This window comes from Staurois parvus, unplaced genomic scaffold (assembly GCF_062004578.1).
Source record: "Staurois parvus isolate SC_StPar_1 unplaced genomic scaffold, SC_StPar_1.0 ptg000882l, whole genome shotgun sequence".
Classification (NCBI taxonomy): Eukaryota; Metazoa; Chordata; class Amphibia; order Anura; family Ranidae; genus Staurois; species Staurois parvus.
The window spans coordinates 346,726-370,328 of NW_028318678.1; the positions used below are offsets into that span (position 1 = coordinate 346,726).

Genomic DNA, 23,603 nt, shown 5'->3' on the forward strand with positions numbered 1-23,603 from the left:
ATGTTTAAAAATTATAATGTTTTATTATAAACTAATTTGGATTTTTTTTTTTACTAAAAAAATAACGGAATAAATTTTGGCCAAGATTTAGGATGAAATATTATTTATTTGCAAAATTTTATAAAAAAAAACACTTTTTTTCAAAATTTTTGGACTTTTTCATTTACATAGTAAAAAAAATAAAAATCCCAGCGGTGAATAAATACCACCAAAATAAAGCTTTATCTGTCTCAAAAAAATGGTAAAAAATTCATATGGGTACAGTATTGCATGACCGCGCAATTGTCATTCAAAGTGTGATAGCGCTGAAAGCTGAAAATTGCCCTGGACAGGAAGGGGGTAAAAGTGTCCGGACAGGAAGTGGTTAAGATATCACTGGAACCAGGAAGTAATTGAAAAAATGCAAAAAAAAAAGTTTAAAACAAGTAAATATAATATACCTTCCTATCTATTTACTAATGCTAGCGGTATAAGGATTAAAATAGTTCATGTTTTTACTTCCATCTTAAGTGAGCTTGTGATCATAAGTAAGCTCACCCAAAGACCAATGAGGTCTTGGCAGAGACAGAAATCCTCTCTTTGTGACCTAGACCCACCAATGAGAGCTGTGAAAATGTGGAATAGACTCCCTCAAGAGTTGGTTGTGGCCAGCTCAGTGGATTGCTGTAGGAAAGTCCTGGATTCTTTCTTGGATACACAGAATATAACTGGATATAACATTTATAGGTAAAGTTGATCCAGGGAATATCCGATTGCCTCTCAGGGGATCAGGAAGGAATTTTTTCCCAGCAGGAGCAAATTGGATCGTGCTTTGCTGGGTTTTTTTGTCTTCCTCTGGATCAACTGTGGGTATAGGATTATAACTTTTTTTTTTCTATGGTTGAACTGGATGGACTTTTGTCTTTTTTCAGCCAGACTAACTATGCAACAATGGCATGCAAGGGGACGTGTTCCTTCCTCCATTACGTATGCAGTCTGTACTTCCTGCTTCGCAGAGTACACAGTACCTATACAATACTGTCTACTCAGATGGAATACAAATCTTTATTTGAGATTATCTCAGCAATTGTTGATGACGGAGGCCAAGCAACTGGCTGGAATGCAAAGAGCCGCTAAAGAATAAATGCACAGATCTGTATATGTAACATAGTATTAGAGATATGGTACAACAGGCCTACAGCAAGGACATCAAAATGACGTTTTATGTAAACATTACATACTCCTATACGCACTCACTGAAGATACAGGCTCACTGTAACAAATAACAGATTACACAGGAAAGGTCAGCAATTCCTTTGAGACATAAATGGTTACAACAAACACAAGATTTGGTGATTTCTCAGAAGCGATACAATGGATGTCTAACCACTTTTATTTTTGTTCTGTTAAAAGCGCATACAACATTATAGCAAACTGAACAGTCCATGCGCTGCCTATAGGCCATGGCCAGGCCTCTCCAGTTTGCGGCTTGCTGGTCTACAGAGGCGACAAACACATTTTAAGCAAAAAAATAAAAGTCCTATTGTATATACTGTATATATAAGTCGGAAGATGTTCTCTTTATATACATCTATGTCAGTTAATAAATAACACACTTCAAACAATGAAGGTACTTTAAAAAGGAACTCCACCCATACCATCAAAAATGAACTTTTATATTTAAAATACTTGTCCCTGTATAAAAGATACTTTCTGCTCCAGGGAGTTCAGCGTTGTCTTCTAACACTGCTCTTCTCTGGTGACACCATCTTCAGTCGAGATTCGGTGCTTGAGCAGACACACCATGGGCAGGGGCGGACTGACAACTCATGGGGCCCCCGGGCAATAGGGGATCATGGGGCCCCTGTGTCCTTGCCCAAACTCAAAAACGCCTATGAAAAAGGTTTCAGGGGCATCTCATGGGGCCCCCTACTGACCCCGGGCCCTCGGGCAGTGCCCGAGTTTCCAAATGGTTAGTCCGCTCCTGACCATGGGGGATCTCTTCCAGGTCTATGGGACACAGACCCCGTGGCATTTCTGTACATGCGCAAGATCATGCACACTGAATCCTCCGACACATAAAGCAGACATCCCAGGAGGCAGTTTTCATGAGCTTGCACATGTGCAGAAACACGACTGGGGCTCCCGGAGAGACCTGTGGCAAGTCTGTGTCTGCGCAGCGTCTGGATGCACCATCCTTGTATAGATGAGGATTAAAATGATTGTAAATGTCAGACATGAAATATGAACAAAGCATATCCCTCTATAGTGTGTACTTGTCTCAACTAAGAGCACTAAGGGGTGGATTTACTAAAACTGGAGAGTGCAAAATCTGTTGCAGCTATGCATGGGAGCCAATCAGCTTCTGACTTCAGCTTGTTTAAGCTTTGACAATAAATCCTGGAAGCTGATTGGTTTCTTTGCAGAGCTGCACCAGATTTTGCATTCTCCAGTTTTAGTAAATAAAGTGTCATTTCTGTCTTCTACCTCATTCCTCTGATATCTGTATAAGTCTGACAAGATTTCCTGACACCAAAAGAAAAAAAGGTGGCAGTGGAGGGAGCCCCAGCACACAGCCTGTGATTGACAGCCTCAGCTCTGTGAGCTGTGTGGAGGTGGTGTGTCCCTTCCCTCCAATCAGCTCTCTTCACTGAGCTCCGCAGTGTGAAATTTCAGCTCTCTGCTCCCTGTTTTCTGGAAGCTTAGACAAGCTTTATAAATTCTGGGCTTTGAATGGATTTAGAGAAGAGAAAACTACAGATAAACAAGTACAACTTGTGTAGGAGGATTTGTTCCATCTCTGTGTATCACCAGATGCCAGTCACTTCACTGGGTGTATGTAAGGGTTTACGACCACTTTAAACAGATGAAATTAAAAAATAAAAGATATTTATTTTTTAAAAACATTTTTTTCAATTTGCAAGAGGAACATGAGAGGACTTTAAAGTAAAAAGAGGTCTGCTTTCAATAAGGAAGAGCCATTGATGGAGCCATTGCTTAAAGTGGAACTGTACTGAAGTTTCCAAAACATTGCTGGCAGGCGGGTTTTAAATCCAGAAGAGTCTCTCTACTACAAAGAACATGTGTTACCTGCCTGCTGGCATTGTGTTTCGTAAAGTACACTGAGCCGTGGATGTGCAGCTCTGTGTAGAATCCAGGTGTATGCCAGGGGGGCACTCATGTGTGCTCGCTCCCAAGCCGCCTTTGTGTATCCCAATCCCTCCTTACTGACTGTGATTGACAGCAGTGGGAGCCAATTGTTGCTGTCTCAGTCAATGTGGAGAGTCCTGGGAGAGCCACTGCTCTCGTACACATCCCTGAATTGGGATCGGGCTCATGTAAGTATAAGGGGGGCTGAGGGGGAGAGCTGCACACAAAAGGTTTTTTCTCATCATGCATAGAATGTATGAAGGTACAAAACCTTCAGTCGTCAGAACCACTTAAAAGCTAAAATCCAGGCAAACAGTTCAATAACATTTTATTACATCTATGAGAGGAGTTTTACCTACCAAATAATTTGTGTTTCTGTCCATCCATTCCCTAGAATAACATAGCTCAGTCCTCTATGACAGGGCAGGTGACCTGATTTTTCTCTGCTGCAGTTAAGTTTCACTGACAGGTCTTGTTGCCCCTCCCCCAGCCTGTGATTGGACAGTGAAAGTAGAACCAGCATAATGACAAGCTCATCTGTCTGTTACTCTGCCCCCCCCCTCCTATTAGCATGCCCACTGCACTGCAAGACAACTGACTGACTGCTTGTGCTACTTCTCCCTCTTCCAGTCTGAGATCTGCTGTACAGGAACTGCAAGAGGTTCATACAACATCAAATCTATGTACTTACACGAGTTGCATTTTAATAAAATACACAGATCAATAGAGAGCTGCTTTCATTTATACTTTTAAAGTGGAGCTCCACCCCAAAGGGGAAGTTCCGCTTTAAGCTTTTGTCCCCCGCTCTCCATTAAGGATTGGCACCTTTGGGGAGAGAGGGGGGGGGGAGTGGGTACCCGAATTTGACAAGTACCCGCTACCACTTCCGCTGTGATCGCCTAGGCGTAAATTGTACTACCACCTCCCTCCCCGTAGTCTTCTGGGACACGTGACAGGTCCCAGAAGACTACGGGGCCATTCACAAACGCAGCGCTTCTTGCGCATCTGCAGTGGGCACCCGGCTGTGAAGCCGCAAACTGTCACAGCCGGGTGCCCACACTGAAGATGCTGGCGCCAGGGAGAGAAGACGGCCGGTGAAACCAGCCGTGGTGAGGACAACGCTGGACCGAGGGACAGGTAAGTATCTGTATTTTAACAGTCAACAGCTACAGTTTTTGTACTTTCAGGTGGAACTCCGCTTTAATATCTGCCTGGAATGCATTTGAAAATGAACGTATACAAGTCTGCATTCACCAGTTTGCCTGTAGTCCCTCTACAATGGAGTCCAGGTTTTCTTTTGTACAATAAGCTATATGTGTGAAATAAAGTTGCTGCATTTGCATACACCTTCTCTAAGTCTAAAAAGAAATTCCTGTGTGAACTCTTTAGGTGAACACATTTTACTCCTAAACCAGAGATTGGACTCTTTCTTTGTCTCCAGCTTTGATTCTTGGGTAAGGTCATTTTTTTGGAGCAGGGGTCTCCAAACGTTTGAGTATGAGGGCCACATTGTATATTTGTGTAAATATTTGTAGACTGAAAAAAAAATCCCATCTAAGTCCCCTGATGCATCAGAGTCCTCTCTTACACCAGGGTTCCCATAAGAGTCCCCCCTTACCTCAAGGTCTCCCTCACAGGCCCCCTTAAATTAATCCCCATCAGACTTCCCCTTACATCAGAGTACCTCCCTATATCAGGGTCCCCATCAGTCCTCCCCTTACCTCAGAGTACCTCCTTATATCAGGGTCCCCATCAGACTTCCCCGTACATCGGAGTACCTCCGTATATCAGGGTTCCCAACAGACTTCCCCTTACATCGGAGTACCTCCTTATATCAGGGTCCCCATCAGACTTCCCCTTACATCAGAGTACCTCCTTATATCAGGGTCCCCATCAGACTTCCCCGTACATCGGAGTACCTCCTTATGTCAGGGTCCCCAACAGACTTCCCCTTACATCAGAGTACCTCCTTATATCAGGGTCCCCATCAGACTTCCCCGTACATCGGAGTACCTCCTTATATCAGGGTCCCCATCAGACTTCCCCTTACATCAGAGTACACCCTTATATCAGGGTCCCCATCAGACTTCCCCTTACATCAGAGTACCTCCTTATATCAGGGTCCCCATCAGACTTCCCCGTACATCGGAGTACCTCCTTATGTCAGGGTCCCCAACAGACTTCCCCTTACATCAGAGTACCTCCTTATATCAGGGTCCCCATCAGACTTCCCCGTACATCGGAGTACCTCCTTATATCAGGGTCCCCATCAGACTTCCCCTTACATCAGAGTACACCCTTATATCAGGGTCCCCATCAGACTTCCCCTTACATCAGAGTACCTCCTTATATCAGGGTCCCCATCAGACTTCCCTGTACATCGGAGTACCTCCTTATATCAGGGTCCCCATCAGACTTCCCCTTACATCAGAGTACACCCTTATATCAGGGTCCCCATCAGACTTCCCCTTACATCAGAGTACCTCCTTATATCAGGGTCCCCATCAGACTTCCCCTTACATCAGAGTACCTCCTTATATCAGGGTCCCCATCAGACTTCCCCGTACATTGGAGTACCTCCTTATATCAGGGTCCCCAACAGACTTCCCCTTACATCAGAGTACATCCTTATATCAGGGTCCCCAACAGACTTCCCCTTACATCAGAGTACCTCCTTATATCAGGGTCCCCAACAGACTTCCCCTTACATCAGAGTACCTCCTTATATCAGGGTCCCCATCAGTCCTCCCCTTACATCAGAGTACACCCTTATATCAGGGTCCCCAACAGACTTCCCCTTACATCAGAGTACATCCTTATATCAGGGTCCCCAACAGACTTCCCCTTACATCAGAGTACCTCCTTATATCAGGGTCCCCATCAGTCCTCCCCTTACATCAGAGTACACCCTTATATCAGGGTCCCCAACAGACTTCCCCTTACATCAGAGTACCTCCTTATATCAGGGTCCCCATCAGTCCTCCCCTTACCTCAGAGTACCTCCTTATATCAGGGTCCCCATCAGACCTCCCCTTACATCAGGGTACACCCTTATATCAGGGTCCCCCCTTACCTCAAGGCCCCCATTAGAGTCTCTGTTATATCAGAGTCTCCATCATAGTCCAGGTGCAGTTTCGGGGGAGGGGGGGAAGTTGTTGAAGCGGAGACCATAGGCTGCTAATGTTAATCCTCAATCCCTCAATCTGTGCACATTGAGGATACACCACTGACTCTAGCTGAGGGCCGGATAAAATCTTGTAGTGGGCCAGAGGTGGCACGCAGGCTGTAGTTTGGAGACCCCTGTTTTAGAGCATTACTTGAGGTGCAGACGTATACGTCTACTCATTTTATGCAATATTATCGTCCCTTTAATAAAAGATTTTCTGTTACTAGATGAGTAAAAATATAAAAAATAAAACAAAATCCATAGGAAAGTCTCTTACTATGATGATAAGAAAATAGAAGGAGGTGTTGTATTCCCCCTTTTCTCAGTTTGGTTGAGGTCGTTGTCACCGTCTGACAAACCTTAGTTAGAGTCATTAAGTGGAGGAGCGACGGTCACACCATCACATGTGGATCTGGTTGACATAGTTCCGAGGGAAATGGCCGACCCTTTCCGAAATCCTTCCACTCCACCAGCAGGGATCTGAACTGTCCAGGACTTCAATTATCTCCCCTTTCTGGAAAGAGAGCTCATAAGCCTTTTCTGATCGGTAGTCATACTGGGCCTGGACAAAAAGCTTCTTCCTCTGTGGGGAAAAAAAGAAGAAATGAGCATAAGCTGTATTCCCAGATAAGTGCCGGGCAGGGGCGGACTGACCATTCGAGCACTCGGGCACTGCCCGTGGGCCCGGGGGTCAGTAGGGGGCCCCATGAAATGCCCCTGGTACCTTTTTTATAGGCTTTTTTGAGTGTGGGCAAGGACACAGGGGCCCCATGATCCCCTATTGCCCGGGGGCCCCAAGAGTTGTAAGTCCGCCCCTGGTGTAGGGGATGAAAGTTGACTGAGGGAACCAAGACTGATACTGGATTCCTTTAAGAACCCGACAACCTATCCAGATGTGTGAAGAGCTGTAGAAGAGTTTGTGTCAGTAAACTGGTTGAAGGTGAACTCTATGGGGGAGATTTACTAAAACTGGAGCACTCAGAATCTGGTGCAGCTGTGCATGGGAGCCAATCAGCTTCTGACTTCAACTTGTTCAATTAAGCTTTGGCAATACAACCTGGAAGCTGATTGGTTACTGTGCAGAGCTGTACCAGATTCTGAGTGCACCAGTTTTTATTAAATAACCCTCTATGATAAGCAAGTATTGTCTAAATACATTCATCATGTGTATTTCTTCCAGATCTGTGCAGGAATCCACCGTGAGACTTTACCTAAGCGCAGGAATTTCCTGTAATAAAGACCGCTCACTGCTGCTCTCACTTCTTGTGCAGGGTGACTGGTTTTGTCTCCGCCCCCTTCCTGTATTTTCCTTCAGGGGGGTAGGCCTGCTGGGTACCTCTGCTCTCCGCACAGGCTATGTACGGCACATCGATGATATCACTGCTACATTTTTACTATAATGTATTTTACTTAACATTTTTCAAAATACAAGTAGATAAAGAAATACTACAAGAAAAAAAAACATAAGACAGGTGAGTGTGTGTTTATTAAAATTCAGCAGATACAGTTTTTGTAGCTGCTGACTTTTAATAAACACAAAACCAACTGGAACTCCGCTTTAATGCAAGAACCAACTGTTATACCAACTTGTGTGTTAAAGTCTTGATACTCCAACTGCACACGTTTACATGGAGAAGCCATTATGTTCGCTGTTGTACGTTGTAACTGTTCAGGGTTATTCAGTAAATGAATATCTAGTTTACTGACACCAATCATGATTAACCCCTTAACGCCAACCGCACACAAATTGGCGGCCTCAGAACTAGGCCCGTGGCAGGATAAAAAAAAAAAGAAGCGAATTGCGCACTATTGATTCTAGGCTGTGCTACGGGTACAAACAACAACTAACATATACACAAAGAGAGGGCGCAGCGCTAATAGATTCAGCAGTATTAAAGTATCAATACAAATCCATATATCAAGTGACAAAGTGCAAATACATAGGCCACTGTATGGTGGTCAAAAGTGCTAAAGAGTGTAAACTCAATTTAAACAGTCCAGAAAGAAGAGGTGCTCTTGAGATTCCCAATGATCTCGGGATGTCCAGTGATACAGACCATGAATCTGGTGGTAAATAATAAGAATGCGCACTCACCAGATACGCATTCTAAATGTGCATAAATAGTAGTAAGCCTCTGGTCATCCAGATGTCATCACAGAATGGGTCTGGTCGAATCAGATCAGGTTAATCCTCATTCCCTGGCAGTATTAATGCTCTTAGGGGTTCTCCACTCAATGGATGCAGCCTACTCACAGGGGGTCCCCTCACACGGATGTAGATGCTTCTGTGAATGTGATTGGCTCCCACAGGAGCTCAGAGAAACAGAGGAGCCCACATAGTGCAGTACTTTTGATACACACACGCTCCTAGATTGTAAGCTCCCAGGATCAGGGCCCTCCTATCCCTCTTGTATTGAACTGTATTGTTGCTGTATTGTCTCCCTTTATATTGTAAAGTGCTGAGCAAACTGTTGGTGCCATAAATCCTGTATAATAATAATAATAATAAAGTACAATGGATGGGCTGGTAAAGGTGTAGATGTCAGAACAGTCCCAAGAATGTCCATTACAACTGGACCATGATGGACCAGCAAACGACAAATAGTCCAAATAAAACTAAAACCAGGATGTAACGGAACCGGAACCCAGACCGCACTGAGTTTTTCTGTTATTCCACAGCTTCCCCTGTCCGAACACCATCCACGGACCACACCCTTGAAATCCCTCAGGAAATAGACAGCACCCAGCTCTTCTTAATACAGAAAGCCAACTCTTTTTATTGTACACAAAACACAGGATATATACAGAGGGCGGGGAAAGACAACCAGGAACAGGAAATACATCATCAGCCCGCCCCATCCCACCAAGACACAGAACAATGGGATGAAACACATGGCAAAGGACATTGACCAACCCCCACACCAATACACATACAGTACATCCCATAATAGTTGGCTGGACAGGAAGACACAGCACAATGGGGGGTAGCACATGGCAAACAGACAATGGACAGCCATGTGGCCGAGAACAAAGGAACACACACTATACACAAGACTCAGACATTCACATACACACCCTGTACCCCTTAACAGGCACAGGGTGCCTTAAACATAATGATTTGGGGAGATGATACAGAGGTCCCCCAAAAGTCACTCCCGTCACACAGGAGCAAAGTGATCACTGCTCCTTTTATACATATAATAAATGGACTTCTAAATGCACACAAAGTGGGTTTATATCCTTTATCCTTTGTGGCTACTGGGGAGTATATGTAAAGGGTTAGTTCACCTTGTCCCCAAACATGAAAAGGTGAACTAACTCACAAAACCTTCCCCCAGTTACCTCCTTGGATAGTTATCTTTTAGGCTAGGTTCACACATGCGGGTTGGTTGCAGGAATCGCACCTTTTCCTGCACCTGCCACCACCTGCAGCCGAATTGCGCAGCTCTTGGCACCCCCATGCATCTCAGCCCGCAGAATGCTTGTGGGAACCGCATGGTCTTTTGTTCCCGGCGGCCACGTTTTTAAAAAAGGTGCATGCACCTTTCTCCTGTGGGAAACACGGCACAGCAGCCCATTCAAACGAATGGGCTGCCATGCCAGAGCAAACGCAGGCCACACGGCCCACAATAGTGTGAACCGAGCCTTACTGCTTACTCTTGCCAGACTGTGAGACCCTGAGAGAGCAGCGGTCTGGATCTCCATCAGTCCCATGTGCCCCTTGTATAGTCACATCTACTGTGCTCCACTCAACAATGCTCATGATCCTCCATGGAGTGTCAGTAGGTTGACTGTGCAGGGGGCATGTAGGACCGCTAGAGAACAGACGTTGATTAATTGCTGAGGAGCAATGGAGCCAGATCAGCAGACATTTTGAATAATGAGGCCCGGTGTTGTTTCTTGTTGTCTCGTGTGGGGGTTGGCTCTTTCACCAGACACCGCAATGTCAATCCTGACACACATCCATCTCACTCACGTCTCCCATTGCATTCACAATTACATACGCAGACTCGGCACCTCCGGGCTGGGCGGGCCCGGCATTTTTCAGCATCACTGTAATGAAACTGCTGGTGAAAAAAGTATACATTAAAGACTTGAAAGCCTGCCAACGATGAGGTGATTGACTTCACAAAATGGCCTGTGATGAAGCCAAGCCTGCTGAACACACCCGCCTCGTGATATAAATCTCTCTTCATTATCCTGAAATTTTAATATATTGTACATATATCAACTATTCATAACACAAAGAGGATCTCTGGGAGAAACGTAACTTCTCTGTGAATTGAAGGATCATACACATGGAGCTTTGAATGGCTGTATGTAGCCGTGCTCTTGTAAATGCAGATGTTTCATGTTCAGGAAATAAGTAGCATGCGTGTGTGCAGGTAAAGGCCAATGCAAGGAGCCATCAGTGTTTATAGGAACACAGTTGCATATGTGCAGCCATTCACTTGTATGACAGGCTGCTGTGCTCCCCGGGCGTAGGAAAGCGTTGGGAAATTACACTAGGCATAGATGCCTGTAAAAGCCCCATATGCATAAATGCTGAAGTAGATGTAAATCCTGACTGGCTGATCGTTGGTTTGCTAAATCATTCTTGTTGGAATACAGTGTTGATGTTTTTTGTGCAACAACTACATCAGTATTCAGTAGAGATATATTCTTCAACCAGTAGATGGCAGTGTTTATAAATTAGTAGCTGCATCTATGGTACTGCAAACTCTATGATGGGAATCCAATAAAACTGCTGCCCGACTTTTCTGGCATTAATCCCTCTTGTTAATGTATTGTGCCGAATCCATGAAACATTTGCAACACTTTTGGTTCTGACCGTGACTCATTTATTTTTATTATTTATTTCAGGTACTTATATATCGCTGTCAATTTATGCAGCGCTTTACATATATATTGTACATTCACATCAGTCCCTAACCCTCAAGGGGTGTACAATCTAAGGTCCCTAACCCTCAAGGGGCGTACAATCTAAGGTCCCTAACCCTCAAGGGGCGTACAATCTAAGGTCCCTAACCCTCAAGGGGCATACAATCTAAGGTCCCTAACCCTCAAGGGGCGTACAATCTAAGGTCCCTAACCCTCAAGGGGCGTACAATCTAAGGTCCCTAACCCTCAAGGGGCGTACAATCTAAGGTCCCTAACCCTCAAGGGGCGTACAATCTAAGGTCCTTAATCCTCAAGGGGCGTACAATCTAAGGTCCCTAACCCTCAAGGGGCGTACAATCTAAGATCCCTAACCCTCAAGGGGCGTACAATCTAAGGTCCCTAACCCTCAAGGGGCGTACAATCTAAGGTCCCTAACCCTCAAGGGGTGTACAATCTAAGGTCCCTAACCCTCAAGGGGCGTACAATCTAAGGTCCCTAACCTTCAAGGGGCTTACAATCTAAGGTCCCTAACTCACATTCATACATACTTATACTAGGGACAATTAACCTACCAGCATGTCTTTGGAGTAGAGGAGGAAACTGGAGTATCTGGAGGATACCCACACAGGCACAGGGAGAACATGCGAACTCCAGGCAGGTGGTGCCATGGTTGGGATTTGAACCAACGACCCTAGTACCGCCAGGTGGGAGTGCTAACCATTTAGCCACTGTGCTGCCCTATGCACCAAATTCAGGCAGTTCTAGAATGCGCCACTTTTACATTAAGTCGCACTGAACGCGCCAAATGTAAAAGTGGAGCTAATTAAGACCATCTCTCTTTTGGTGACGGAGAGAAAAACTCTCAGGCAGATTTTGAAAAAGAGTCTCATTTACTTTCTAAAAGTGGATCTAAATCCAAGTACAGGTTCTAGACAGGTACATGAATTTGGCGCATTCATCACCACTTTTAGAATGCATGAGAGACATTTTCGCAAAAATCTGCTCATGCTGATCTTTATGAATTCCATGGTATGGAACTGAAATAAAGTTTCCTGTTTGCAGCGATGCAAGCGGACAAACACATGTGGACTGTACAGAATTTCTAACACTTCTGTACCATACACAGTTGTCATTTTTAAAATAAAATACTTTTTTTGACTATTTTTCATCCGGAAGTGACGTCACGACGCACAGCACAACCGGAAGTCCTCCGGCGGCCATCTTTAGTCCTGGAATTCGCTCACACAACTACAGGGAGAGCGCTCCTGAGGATCTGCAGAGGGTCTGGCTCTGCGGTTTTCATTCATGTATGTTTATATGAACTATTCCTATTAAAGTTTGTTTTATGAAGAAAGCTGTATGATTGAGGTCTGATGGTATTATCCTGGAATAGGCGGTGAAGAGGGACAGTGTGGAGTATACCTTGAGGGGCTCTAATGCTACAACCTGGCTGGTGACAACAAGTGGATGGATACATTGATGAGGAAGTGATGTTCCAATGGCTGTATCTATTAAGGGATCTATTGAATAGGATCTATATGCTGGTTGTTGCTGCATTTCTGGTATTGGTATAATATCCATTAGATGTGGACACTCACGGTTTGACACTGCATGTGTTATTCATGTTCTCACACGTTTACTCACTTTTTCACCATGCGTGGTTTAGTGGGATTCACATGCGTGGTTTAGTGGGATTCACATGCGTGGTTTAGTGGGATTCACATGCGTGGTTTAGTGGGATTCACATGCGTGCTTTAGTGGGATTCACATGTGTGGTTTAGTGGGATTCACATGCGTGGTTTAGTGGGATTCACATGCGTGGTTTAGTGGGATTCACATGTGTGGTTTAGTGGGATTCACATGTGTGGTTTAGTGGGATTCACATGTGTGGTTTAGTGGGATTCACATGCATTTGCAGTGATGTTTGCTTTACTTTATGCATCTGAGGTATTACACTATGTGAGTTTTCCCTTTTTTTTGAGGTTCGATCTCCACGAATAATTGGGATCATCACTTTGCGGGAATACCATTCTGCTGACTGCTTGTAGGAGGACTTTTCATATTTTGGACATTTATTTTGGACACTTTTTATGTTTGATATATTTTTATTTTTATATATTTATTAATTTTTATTTTGTATTTTTAATTTTCTATTATTTATTTTATTTTCTGTGGTTTAGTAGCACTTTCCATAACTTTATTTTTCATCCTTGTTCACATCTTAGTGGTGTGGATCTCCTGCAGACTCCTTGCAGCCACTGCCTGTCTATAGACACTCCAGTGATGTCTGCATGGGTGGGATCTGATGGTGACAGCATTATGTGGTGACAAGGCAGGAGCACAAGTGCAGGCAAGATCAGAACTGTCACCCTATAACAAGCTACTGAATGAGGATCTTTATAGCAGGATCACCAGGTATTATTTTAATGAAAGCTGCAAACTTGAAATGCATTTTTGAGTTTCTTATGAGATTATTTGAGCTTATATGAGATTTCTGTGATTGCACTGACATATGATTGAGAAATCCCTGGAAATCATTCTACGGCTAAGCCCATCGAGATGAAACGTGTAAGCAGGGAGGGTCTCTGCGGTGAGGACCTTGATGTGCACTGCTCAACCTATGACTTGGAAGAAAGTGACATCACTGGTGCGGGATCTTGTTTTTAGTACATTGCATTGACTTAGCCTATCATTGAGGAGCAAAGTAAATTGTGAGGAGCTGAATAAAAGCCGTATAATTGCTCCAGCCCCCTCCAGGCTGAAGAAAGCCATATGTTAACGGTTATTTCTATAAAGTAAACTGATACCATTCGTCAGCCTCTATGACCTAGGCCTCATTCACACATTCGCTTACACCAATGTTCCGTGAACGGGTGATGTCTATAAGTGGCTGAAGCCACCAGGTGCTGTGTCCAGGCAGCCTATTCATGTCTATCCACAAACACAGCTGCTTGTGCAACTTTGGCAGCCATGCGGGTGTAGGTGAGCGGACACGGCTATCAAATTGGAAGAAGCTTTCTCTTGTGTGAATGACTACCGCTGTAAGCCCTAAGGGTCGTGTGGCAGCCCTGGAGGCCCCTCTGAAAAGCAATCTCCAGTGGATCACCTTTCAGAGGGCGTTTGAAATCCGAAAGGAGGTGATATTTCTAAAAAGGCTGGACCATCATGGCGCAACTGTAAGTGTTCAAATTATTATAAATAGTGAAGCGCTATATCAATATATAATCCTAGTGCATATAAATAACTAAATATAAACAACGTATTAGTGCTCAGTGGAGGTGGAGTGGATAAGGTGCGGCTTATAGAGGAGGAATTGTTTATTACATCCTATGGTCCCTGTGATGAGAAGTGGGAATCCAGAGGACCTGACACTGTCAATTATAGCCTTTTGGCCCTGTGTGGGTCAGGGTGTTGAGGTGAGAAGGCATTGCTGCCATTTGAGGATCGGTGTCTGTTTCTCCACTAGAGTGAAGATCACGTGGGCACCATCACGTTTTGCATGGACTTTATATTTTGATATTTCACTAATGAATTTTGTTTGGTTTATATTTTATGGATTATAAATTATATTATTGAAGTATAATCACCATTCACCAATGAATTTTGTTTGTTTATGGATTACAACTATCAATACTGAGTATAACCACCATCACATTTGAGTGTTCACTTTGTCTAGATCAGTGGTTCTCAACCTTCCTAATGCCGCGACCCTTTAATACAGTTCCTCATGTTGTGGTGACCCCCAACCATAAAAGTATTTACCCAGTAATTATAATTCATGAGTGTCGTTTTACCTCCAATACTGCTGCTTTCAACACAGTAGCTGCTTTTAACAGAGTAGCTGCTTTCAACACAGCAGCTGCTTTCTACACAGTAGCTGCTCTTTACACATCGGAAATATGTGTTTTCTGATGGTCTTAGGGAACCCCTGTGAAAGGGTCATTCGACCCCCAAAGGGGTCGCGACCCACAGGTTGAGAACCACTGATTTAGAGATTGGTTCACTATATATTATTAATAATTTATATTTTTTCACTGAGCACTAATACGTTGTTTATATTTAGTTATTTATATGCACTAGGATTATATATTGATATAGCGCTTCACTATTTATAATAATTTGAGCACATACTTTATGGGATAAGTTAAGTGGCAGCAGCTATTAGTAGGTTTAATAAAATACTCATTATAAGCGCAGGAGGATATTTTCTATTGTTTTTAGCAACTGTAAGTGTTGCACACGATTGCAGGGTGGTTGTGTTGTGGCCCCTAACACTTAAATGGGTTGCATTTAAAGGCAAATTTGTCTTTATTATATTTTACAGCAATGTTAACAATACACGAGAAATAATAATAACATGGACAAATAAGTGGATAGAAAAACATCATAGCCGTGTCGATGGTCCATGCGGATCAATGAAAATAAGTCTAAACAACAACAAAATGGAAGTGTTTCAATAACACATATTACGGAAGTATAGAGAAAAACAAAAAAGAACATAGGTTCACGGGGTGCATCCCCGGATGAAATATATATAACAAAATGTGGAAACCAAAGACCCGCCTGGCAGTACTAGGGTTGTTGGTTCGAATCCCAACCCCTGCACCACCTGCCTGGAGTTTGAATGTTCTCCCTGTGCCTGCGTGGGTTTCCTCCGGGTACTCCGGTTTCCTCCCCTACTCCAAAGACATGTTGGTAGGTGAATTGGCTCCTGTCTAAATTGGCCCTGGTATGTGTATGTATGAATGTGAGTTAGGGAGGGATCTTAGATTGTACGCCCCTTGAGGGTTAGGGACCTTAGATTGTACGCCCCTTGAGGGTTAGGGACCTTAGATTGTACGCCCCTTGAGGGTTAGGGACCTTAGATTGTACGCCCCTTGAGGGTTAGGGACCTTAGATTGTACGCCCCTTGAGGGTTAGGGACCTTAGAATTGTACGCCCCTTGAGGGTTAGGGACTGATGTGAATGTACAATATATATGTATAGCGCTGCGTAAATTGACAGCGCTATATAAGTACCTGAAATAAATAAATAAATAAACAAACCCAAACAGAAAAAAAGAAGAAAAAAGTCTACAGGGAAGAGAAAAAAGAAAAAAGAGAAGTCAATTGTAAAGATAGTGAGGGAGGAGAAGGAGGGTCGGGGGACAGATGCGGCAGAAAGCAGAGCCAAGGCGGCCCCAACCAAATGGGTTGCATTTAGTGTCAGTACCATCCACCGAATGCGAGATGAACTGTAATTTTTACTGTGGCTGCAAATCAATGCATCATGGTCACGGTTTATGCCCTTTTTTTATGAGATGGGTTAGGATGGCAGTAATGGCAACCCATGTGAACGAGCCCTAAGGCAGGGCGAAATGCGTTGGTTAGGAGTAGAGTCTAGTAGAGATATGAGTAACCCAGAAAAATAAACCTGCTCAGCACTGAGACAAGCCATTGCGCAGCCTGTGCTTCTATCTATGGCCATTTGTACACCCCTTGAGGGTTAGGGACCTTAGATTGTACACCCCTTGAGGGTTAGGGACCTTAGATTGTACACCCCTTGAGGGTTAGGGACCTTAGATTGTACGCCCCTTGAGGGTTAGGGACCTTAGATTGTACGCCCCTTGAGGGTTAGGGACCTTAGATTGTACGCCCCTTGAGGGTTAGGGACCTTAGATTGTGCACCCCTTGATGGTTAGGGACCTTAGATTGTACACCCCTTGAGGGTTAGGGACTGATGTGAATGTACAATATATATGTAAAGCGCTGCATAAATTGACAGCACTATATAAGTACCTGAAATAAATAAATAAAAAAACAAACCCAAACAGAAAAAAAGAAGAAAAAAGTCTACAGGGAAGAGAAAAAAGAAAAAGGAGAAGTCAATTGTAAAGATCGTGAGGGAGTAAAAGGAAACAACGAACTCCAAAGACGTACAAGCCTGAACCTGTTCCCATGAAATACCAAATAAAGCGGCACTATAATGTACCACCAGCTGTTACTATTGATTGGTATTATTTTATAATCATAAAAAGATATATAAAAAATGACCGGTATTGTTACACTTCCCCTATAGAAACCTCACATGTCAATATTTTTTATTTGTTAAAAAGTGAAGTGGAAATAGAACAGAACAAACGCCTCTAGACAGAATGAATATAGCATGAATGCACCTTCCATGCATGGCTGTCCCCACCTGCATCTACCGACTCAGAGGTCCCATGGGCTCTGCTAGTTGGTAGCAGAAGTGAAACCCAACTGAGTTCCCCTGATACTCAACTAGAGAATGAGGTAGGCATTGTACTGGGGCCTCGCCTTCAAAGGAAAGCCCAGCAGATCACGAGTCAAATGAGTTGCCCACTTCTTGCTGTTTCCGCTTGTTGAAACTGCAAAGAACAGACCATTCCCGATCTCCCCACAGTGTGCTGATTTGTTGAATGGGAGGAAATACTGAATTCCAAAAAGCATTCTTAGTGGTATGAAAGAACACTATAGCGTACAGAATTCAGCAGTCTGGGATATAGGGTTTATAGCACAGTATATTGAAGAGGTCCACCAGTGCTGGGACAAGGTTCTTCAGTACCCAAGGTGACCAAAATGTCCCGGTAAGTTCAAAAGGAGTCTGTAAATGTAACCTGTCGGTAGTCCGATCAGCAGAGGCTGCCATGGTTAGATGTCTAAGAATGGGTCAGAGTCATCTAGTTTAATGAATATCGAATTATTTTATATGACCCAAAATGAATTTCGGTGAAATAAAGTAATTCAATGTTCTTTAAACCAGATGACTCCATAAAACTTTGGATTTGTTCTGGAGATCTTTGGTGTGCTGGTGACATACTTTTCGCTTTGAATATCTTCGGTTTCCAGATGGTGGTCGCTGCAGCACCTTTTCATACTCACAGAACATGTGCATTGGGAATAGTGAGTTTGGACATATGAAGAACACGCCAGACCAGTAAAATCCAAAACTCAGCCTCTTCCTATTGTCTTGCCAGAAAGATCACCTAGAAGTCTTCTGGTTTGGTGAACAGCTGATTCAAGTCATTCATTATACTTTGAGATGTGCAATCCTAAGGCCTTATGGAATGAGACGGAGAATTTAGGATCTAGTCCCATCTAAACCACTCTGGCTATTCTTTCTCTTAGGACTGGGTCTCATTTGTCCAAACAGGACTGACCAAGGTGGTCTTTTCTTTTTGACCTTGGTTGATGTTTATTTCTTTTACATCAGCATTGGGTACACACTGAGTTTATTTCATACTTGATCCAAAAGACCAAGAACTGCTCCTTCTCCATGGACAATCAGTCCTGAATCTTTCCTCTTTCCAACAGGCTGGAATATTTCCCTATGTGAAATCAAGCACTTAAAGTGCTGACCACCTGCAATTCTATAACAGCACACAAATCACAAGCAATGCTCAAAATAAGGAGACCTGGATGCCTTCATCAAACCATTTCTAAATAATTGATATAACTTATAGCAGAGTTTCACCCAAAAGGGGAAGCTCCACTTTAGGCCTTTGTCCCCCGCTCCCCATTAAGGATTGGCACATTTGGGGAGTGGGGGGGAGGGGGTACCCGAATTTGACAGGTACCCGCTCCCACTTTCGCTGCGATCACCTAGGCGATTGGAAGCGGAAGTTGTCCCCCCCCCCCTCCCTCCTCGTAGTCTTCTGGGACATGTGACGGGTTCCAGAAGACTACGGGGCCATTCACAAAGTGCAGCGCTTCTCGCACATGCGCAGTGGGCACCCGGCTGTGAAGCCGTAAGCTGCCCACACTACAGATGCCGGCGCCAGGAAGAGAAGACAGCCGGTGAAAGCAGCGGTGGTGAGGGCACTGCTGGACCGAGGGATAGGTAAGTGTCTGTATTTTAAAAGTCAGCAGCTATAGTTTTTGTAGCTGCTGAGTTTTATTTTTTTTTTTCAGGTGGAACTCCGCTTTAAACCCCATTAGGAACACCCTCACACCATGTTGGCAAACAAAATCTGCCTGTGTGACCAGCCCCGGGGCTCCTCCGTTATAAACACACCATGCCACCTCTCAATGTGCTTTTCTCCAGTGAGCTTGATGTTCAGCCTATGTACAAGCTGGGCAGATCCAAGTGCCTGAAGCATGTCAGTAATTATTGGTATGTGGCTTTTCATCTGGGTGAATCTTTACAGCGTTATACGCTTAGGGTTTGCCACCTGTAAAAAGGCAACAGCGGTGCCTGATTGGATGAGAGTTAATATCAAAATAATAACACAGTGCCGCAGCCAAGGATTTTATTGTGAGTTGTGAACTCAGTTCTGCTCGTAAATGCCGGGACACAAAGAGAGCGAAAAGTTTAAAGGACGACTCTTATCCTGTTTATAATGTGTAATTGAATAGGAAGAGCCTGAGAGATTTCACTGACAGGTCATCTATAAACACCAAGATAACCTTGTCTAACCTCTGATCACAGAAATATAATACGGGACAATGTGGCTGTGCCTTTCCATTAAATATTACTTAATAGGAACTGAAAATCTGCAAAATGTTAGACTTTTTACTGCAGAAGAGACATACTATGGCACATGTGTCAAACGCAAGGCTTACGGGCCAAATCCGTCCCGCCAGGACATTCCATGTGGCCCTCGCACTTCTCTTGCAGTTGCGGCACCCACCTAGTCTCTGTTCCCATTTTGTCTCAGCAGCAGAGAGGAGGACAGAACTCCTCCACCAGATTCTGTGCTTCTCTGTGCAGCCAGGGAGAGGCTAGTCTCTGCCCTCCCCTCCGTCTCAGCACAGAGGAGGATAGAGCTCCTCCTACAGATCCTGCTCCTCTCTGTGCAGCCATAGCAACCCCTTGTCTTTGCCTCCCCTGGTCTCGGCATTTAGCAGACTCCAGCCCTCCTCTGGTCCTCCTTCAGACTCTACACTTTCTGCTTCCCAGCTCTGCCCCCAGCTTCCTCCTGACAGCAGCACAAGGTAAGGGGGGAAGCACTGTGATGTAAGTGAGGGTGGGGGAATTTTAACTTCTGACGGTGGGGGGGCTTCTTGTCATCTGACATAAGGGGGAGTGGGGTGCTCAGGACATCTAATCTTACAGATACATCTGGCCCTTTGAGGGCAACCATAATGCTGAAGCAGCCCACAATGAAATTGAGTTTGACACCCCTGGTGTATGCTGTCTGCTTATAAAACAATTTGCCTTCGCGAATGTTCCAAGTGTTCTCATAGCCATCACAAATCAACCCTATATTGTGTCTATTGTGTATTTCCCATGATTGTTAGGTCCATCCAGTTACCAAATTGCAGAATTTTCCCGATTGCAGTATTTCAGGAAAATACATTAATTCAGTGCTGATTATGAATCCCAATTAAGTCAATTGGGACTGAATGTAAAAACCAATAATGGCAATTTTCTAGGCTAATAGGCAAGAGATTGTCAAAGAAATGGCAGAGAGGGCTGGGGACTGCCCTGGGGACATGTAAGAGAGCACAAAAAGTTTTAAAAAAATTTCAGTTTTGAAGGGAGCAGCAATGTTAATGTGACATTAGAAATGCAAAAATCCTTTATACAACATGCCTGATGATGGGTGCAACCTAACACAGCAAAAACTGACATTTACAATACAAACATTCAGGTTAATTGCCAGCAAAAGACAGCTCCCCGACACTTCACTCCTGTATGTAAACAAACAGCTGGGGATTCCCTTCATCTATACTAGACCCTTATCCTAGGTAGATGAAAATGTAAGGCCTTTTGAGTGAAATTAGTTGACTAAATGATGGCAAAATTGAATGTTCTGATACGCAATTGTCTTACTTTTCACATGAACGTTCCAATGAAATTCTTCTGGGACATTTCCAGCTTTACCCTCAGATAACACTAGTGCAGGCGGAAGCCGCAGCGGAACCCGCACTTTGTCCTGGAGCTGCAACCACTTGCACACAAAACGCGGGACATGTGGGTTGGTGGCATTAGTCTTAATGGCACACCGCCCGCACTGGAAATCTCACCCGCACTGGGAACCGCACTGCAGTGCGGGCTGCGACTCCTGGAAAGATGCAGGGACCTTTTCACTTCATTTCGTGCAGACTCCACCTCTGCAACATCGCCAAAATCCGCACGTTCCTAACCCCAGAAACCACTAAACAGCTCATCCACTCCCTCATCATATCACGACTCGACTACTGCAACTCCCTCCTCACTGGCCTGCCTCGCCGCTGGCTATCCCCGCTTCAGTTGATCCTGAATACGGCTGCCAGACTCATTCACCTTTCCAACCGCTCCATCTCCGCCACCCTCCTCTGCCAATCACTCCACTGGCTTCCGATTGCGCAACGGATCAAATTCAAAATCCTAACACTGACGTACAAAGCCGTCCACCATACTGCCCCGAACTACATCACCAACCTAATATCCAAGTACCACCCAACACGCACACTCCGCTCCTTACAAGACCTCCTTCTCTCTAGTTCCCTGGTCTCCTCCTCCCATGCCTGCCTCCAGGACTTCTCCAGGGCGTCACCCATCCTCTGGAACTCCCTGCCCCAACCCATCAGATTATCACCTACTCTCCTCTCCTTTAGGCGCACCCTGAAAACCCATCTCTTCAGGGAAGCCTACCCCACCCCCTGCTAACCTCCTTCACTCTTCCTACCACTCCATCCCCCACAGCTATCTCCTCCTGTACCACTATCCCCTCCCTCCTAGATTGTAAGCTCCAAAGAGCAGGGCCCTCAATCCCCTCATGTTTTGCATTGTATTGGTATTGTTCTGTCACATGTTCTGTCCCCCTTTGTAATGTACAGCGCTGAGCGAACTATTGGCTCTTTATAAATACTGTATAATAATAATAATAATAATTTTGCGAGGCACAGTAGCCCATTTAAATGTATTGCCATGCTGCAGCCCGCAAAACAGCACTAGTGTGAACCGAGGGTAACATCAAACAGGCAAGCAGTACCAAAAAAACAAAAACCCAACAAAAATGGAAATAAATTGCAATTAAAAAAAATCCAGTCATTCCATAATTTAACCAAAATAAAAAATCATGTTTTGTCTCAAATTGGGATTACAATACATGATTGAAGCACGTAGGGTGGACCTGTTTAACCTTTCAAAATCTTTACCTTCTCCTCTTCATCCCGTAGTAGCACCGGATGGGTCTTGGCAATGGAACTCGATCGATAAAATTCCACAAGTTCATTGAGCGAGCCAAATTTGGTTTCCCACAGGTAGTAAATTCCAGATTTTTCTCGAAGAACCTTAAAATGCTGCACATGATGGCCATAACTGGGGATAAGGAACAAATGGGAGAATATTAAACTGATAGCACAACATAGGAACTTCATGCTGAAAAAAAAAGACATGGCAGAGAGGAGAGGGTTCTCCGCTGGATCACAGAAAAATTAAAGCAGAACTACGCTGTATCTGAGCACCACAAACCAAAAACGCTATTTAATTAATTTTTAACCTCTTGGTGCACAAATGTGCGGCCTCCTGGCGTCTGGGCCTTGATGCCGAGCGGCTGCACATTTGCGTGCACTTAGGAAAAACATATATGCTGAGAGCGTGCTCCCAGCACACATGTCCGGTACTCACGGAAAGGTCCCGACCTCCTCTTGCAATCGGGACCTTTCCTGATCATGTGACAGCGAATCACATGACACTAAAAAACCGCCCCGCCTCCTGAAACCCTTAAAGGGAGGCTGGGAGGTGCTGGCGCCAAGGGGTTAATATTTAAAGCAAACTCCCCCATCCATTCATGCTTTATTTTGCTATGAAATCACTTAACCCCCCCAGCATTTCTGCCCATGGCCATCTTAAGTAAGGGCAGGTGATTCATGTAGCGGTACCTTCCTGGAATCCATCTGCCCTTAGCTCACGCATGCAGGCAGGAGGGTGTGCTTAGCTGAAAAAAAAATAACCCTCCTTCCCTCCTGAAGACTCTTGGGATGTGTGACATAATTTACCTCCTAGGCCTGGAAACCAGGAAGTAACTGAAGAAATGTAAAAAAAGTTTATAACAAGTAAATAAAATATATACCTTCCTATCTATTTACTAATGCTAGCAGCATGAGGAATAAAAATAGTCAATGTTGGGCAATCTTTTGCCCTGTTGGTGTTAGAGCACTGATTTCTTTAATTTTCTAATTCTTTTATGTGCAATTGATAGCCCCTGCGTGGGCGTGATTTGTTGCTCCTGTGTTAATTGTTATTAATTAATAAAAACCATTGAAATACAAAAATAGTCAATGTTGACTGAGAGAGTGAAGTTCCACTTGAAATTTCTCTTACTGGAACTCACTACCCCAATCCACCAGACTGTCACCTTCCCTCCTCACCTTCAGGCGCTCCCTGAAAACCCACCTCTTCAGGGAAGCCTACCCCACCCTCACCTAACAGCCGCTGCCCTTCCCTCCTCCTACCACTCCATCCCCCACAGCCATTTCCTCCTGTACCACTACCCCCT

At 44.4% G+C, this 23,603-nt stretch overlaps 1 protein-coding gene across 1 annotated transcript in view; it reads right to left on the reverse strand.

Annotated features, from left to right (window-relative positions):
• Positions 1–1,030: 1,030 nt before the first annotated feature.
• The window catches only part of GRAP (GRB2 related adaptor protein), an 87,820-nt gene continuing 65,247 nt past the window's right edge, over positions 1,031–23,603 (reverse strand). Inside the window, exons 5-6 of the mRNA XM_089656013.1 lie at positions 22,261–22,423; positions 1,031–6,878 (exon numbers count right to left, since the gene is read on the reverse strand). Coding sequence (XP_089512139.1) covers positions 6,696–6,878; positions 22,261–22,423 — 346 coding nt within the window. The 3' untranslated portion in view covers positions 1,031–6,695. The remainder of the gene's footprint in view (positions 6,879–22,260; positions 22,424–23,603) is intronic.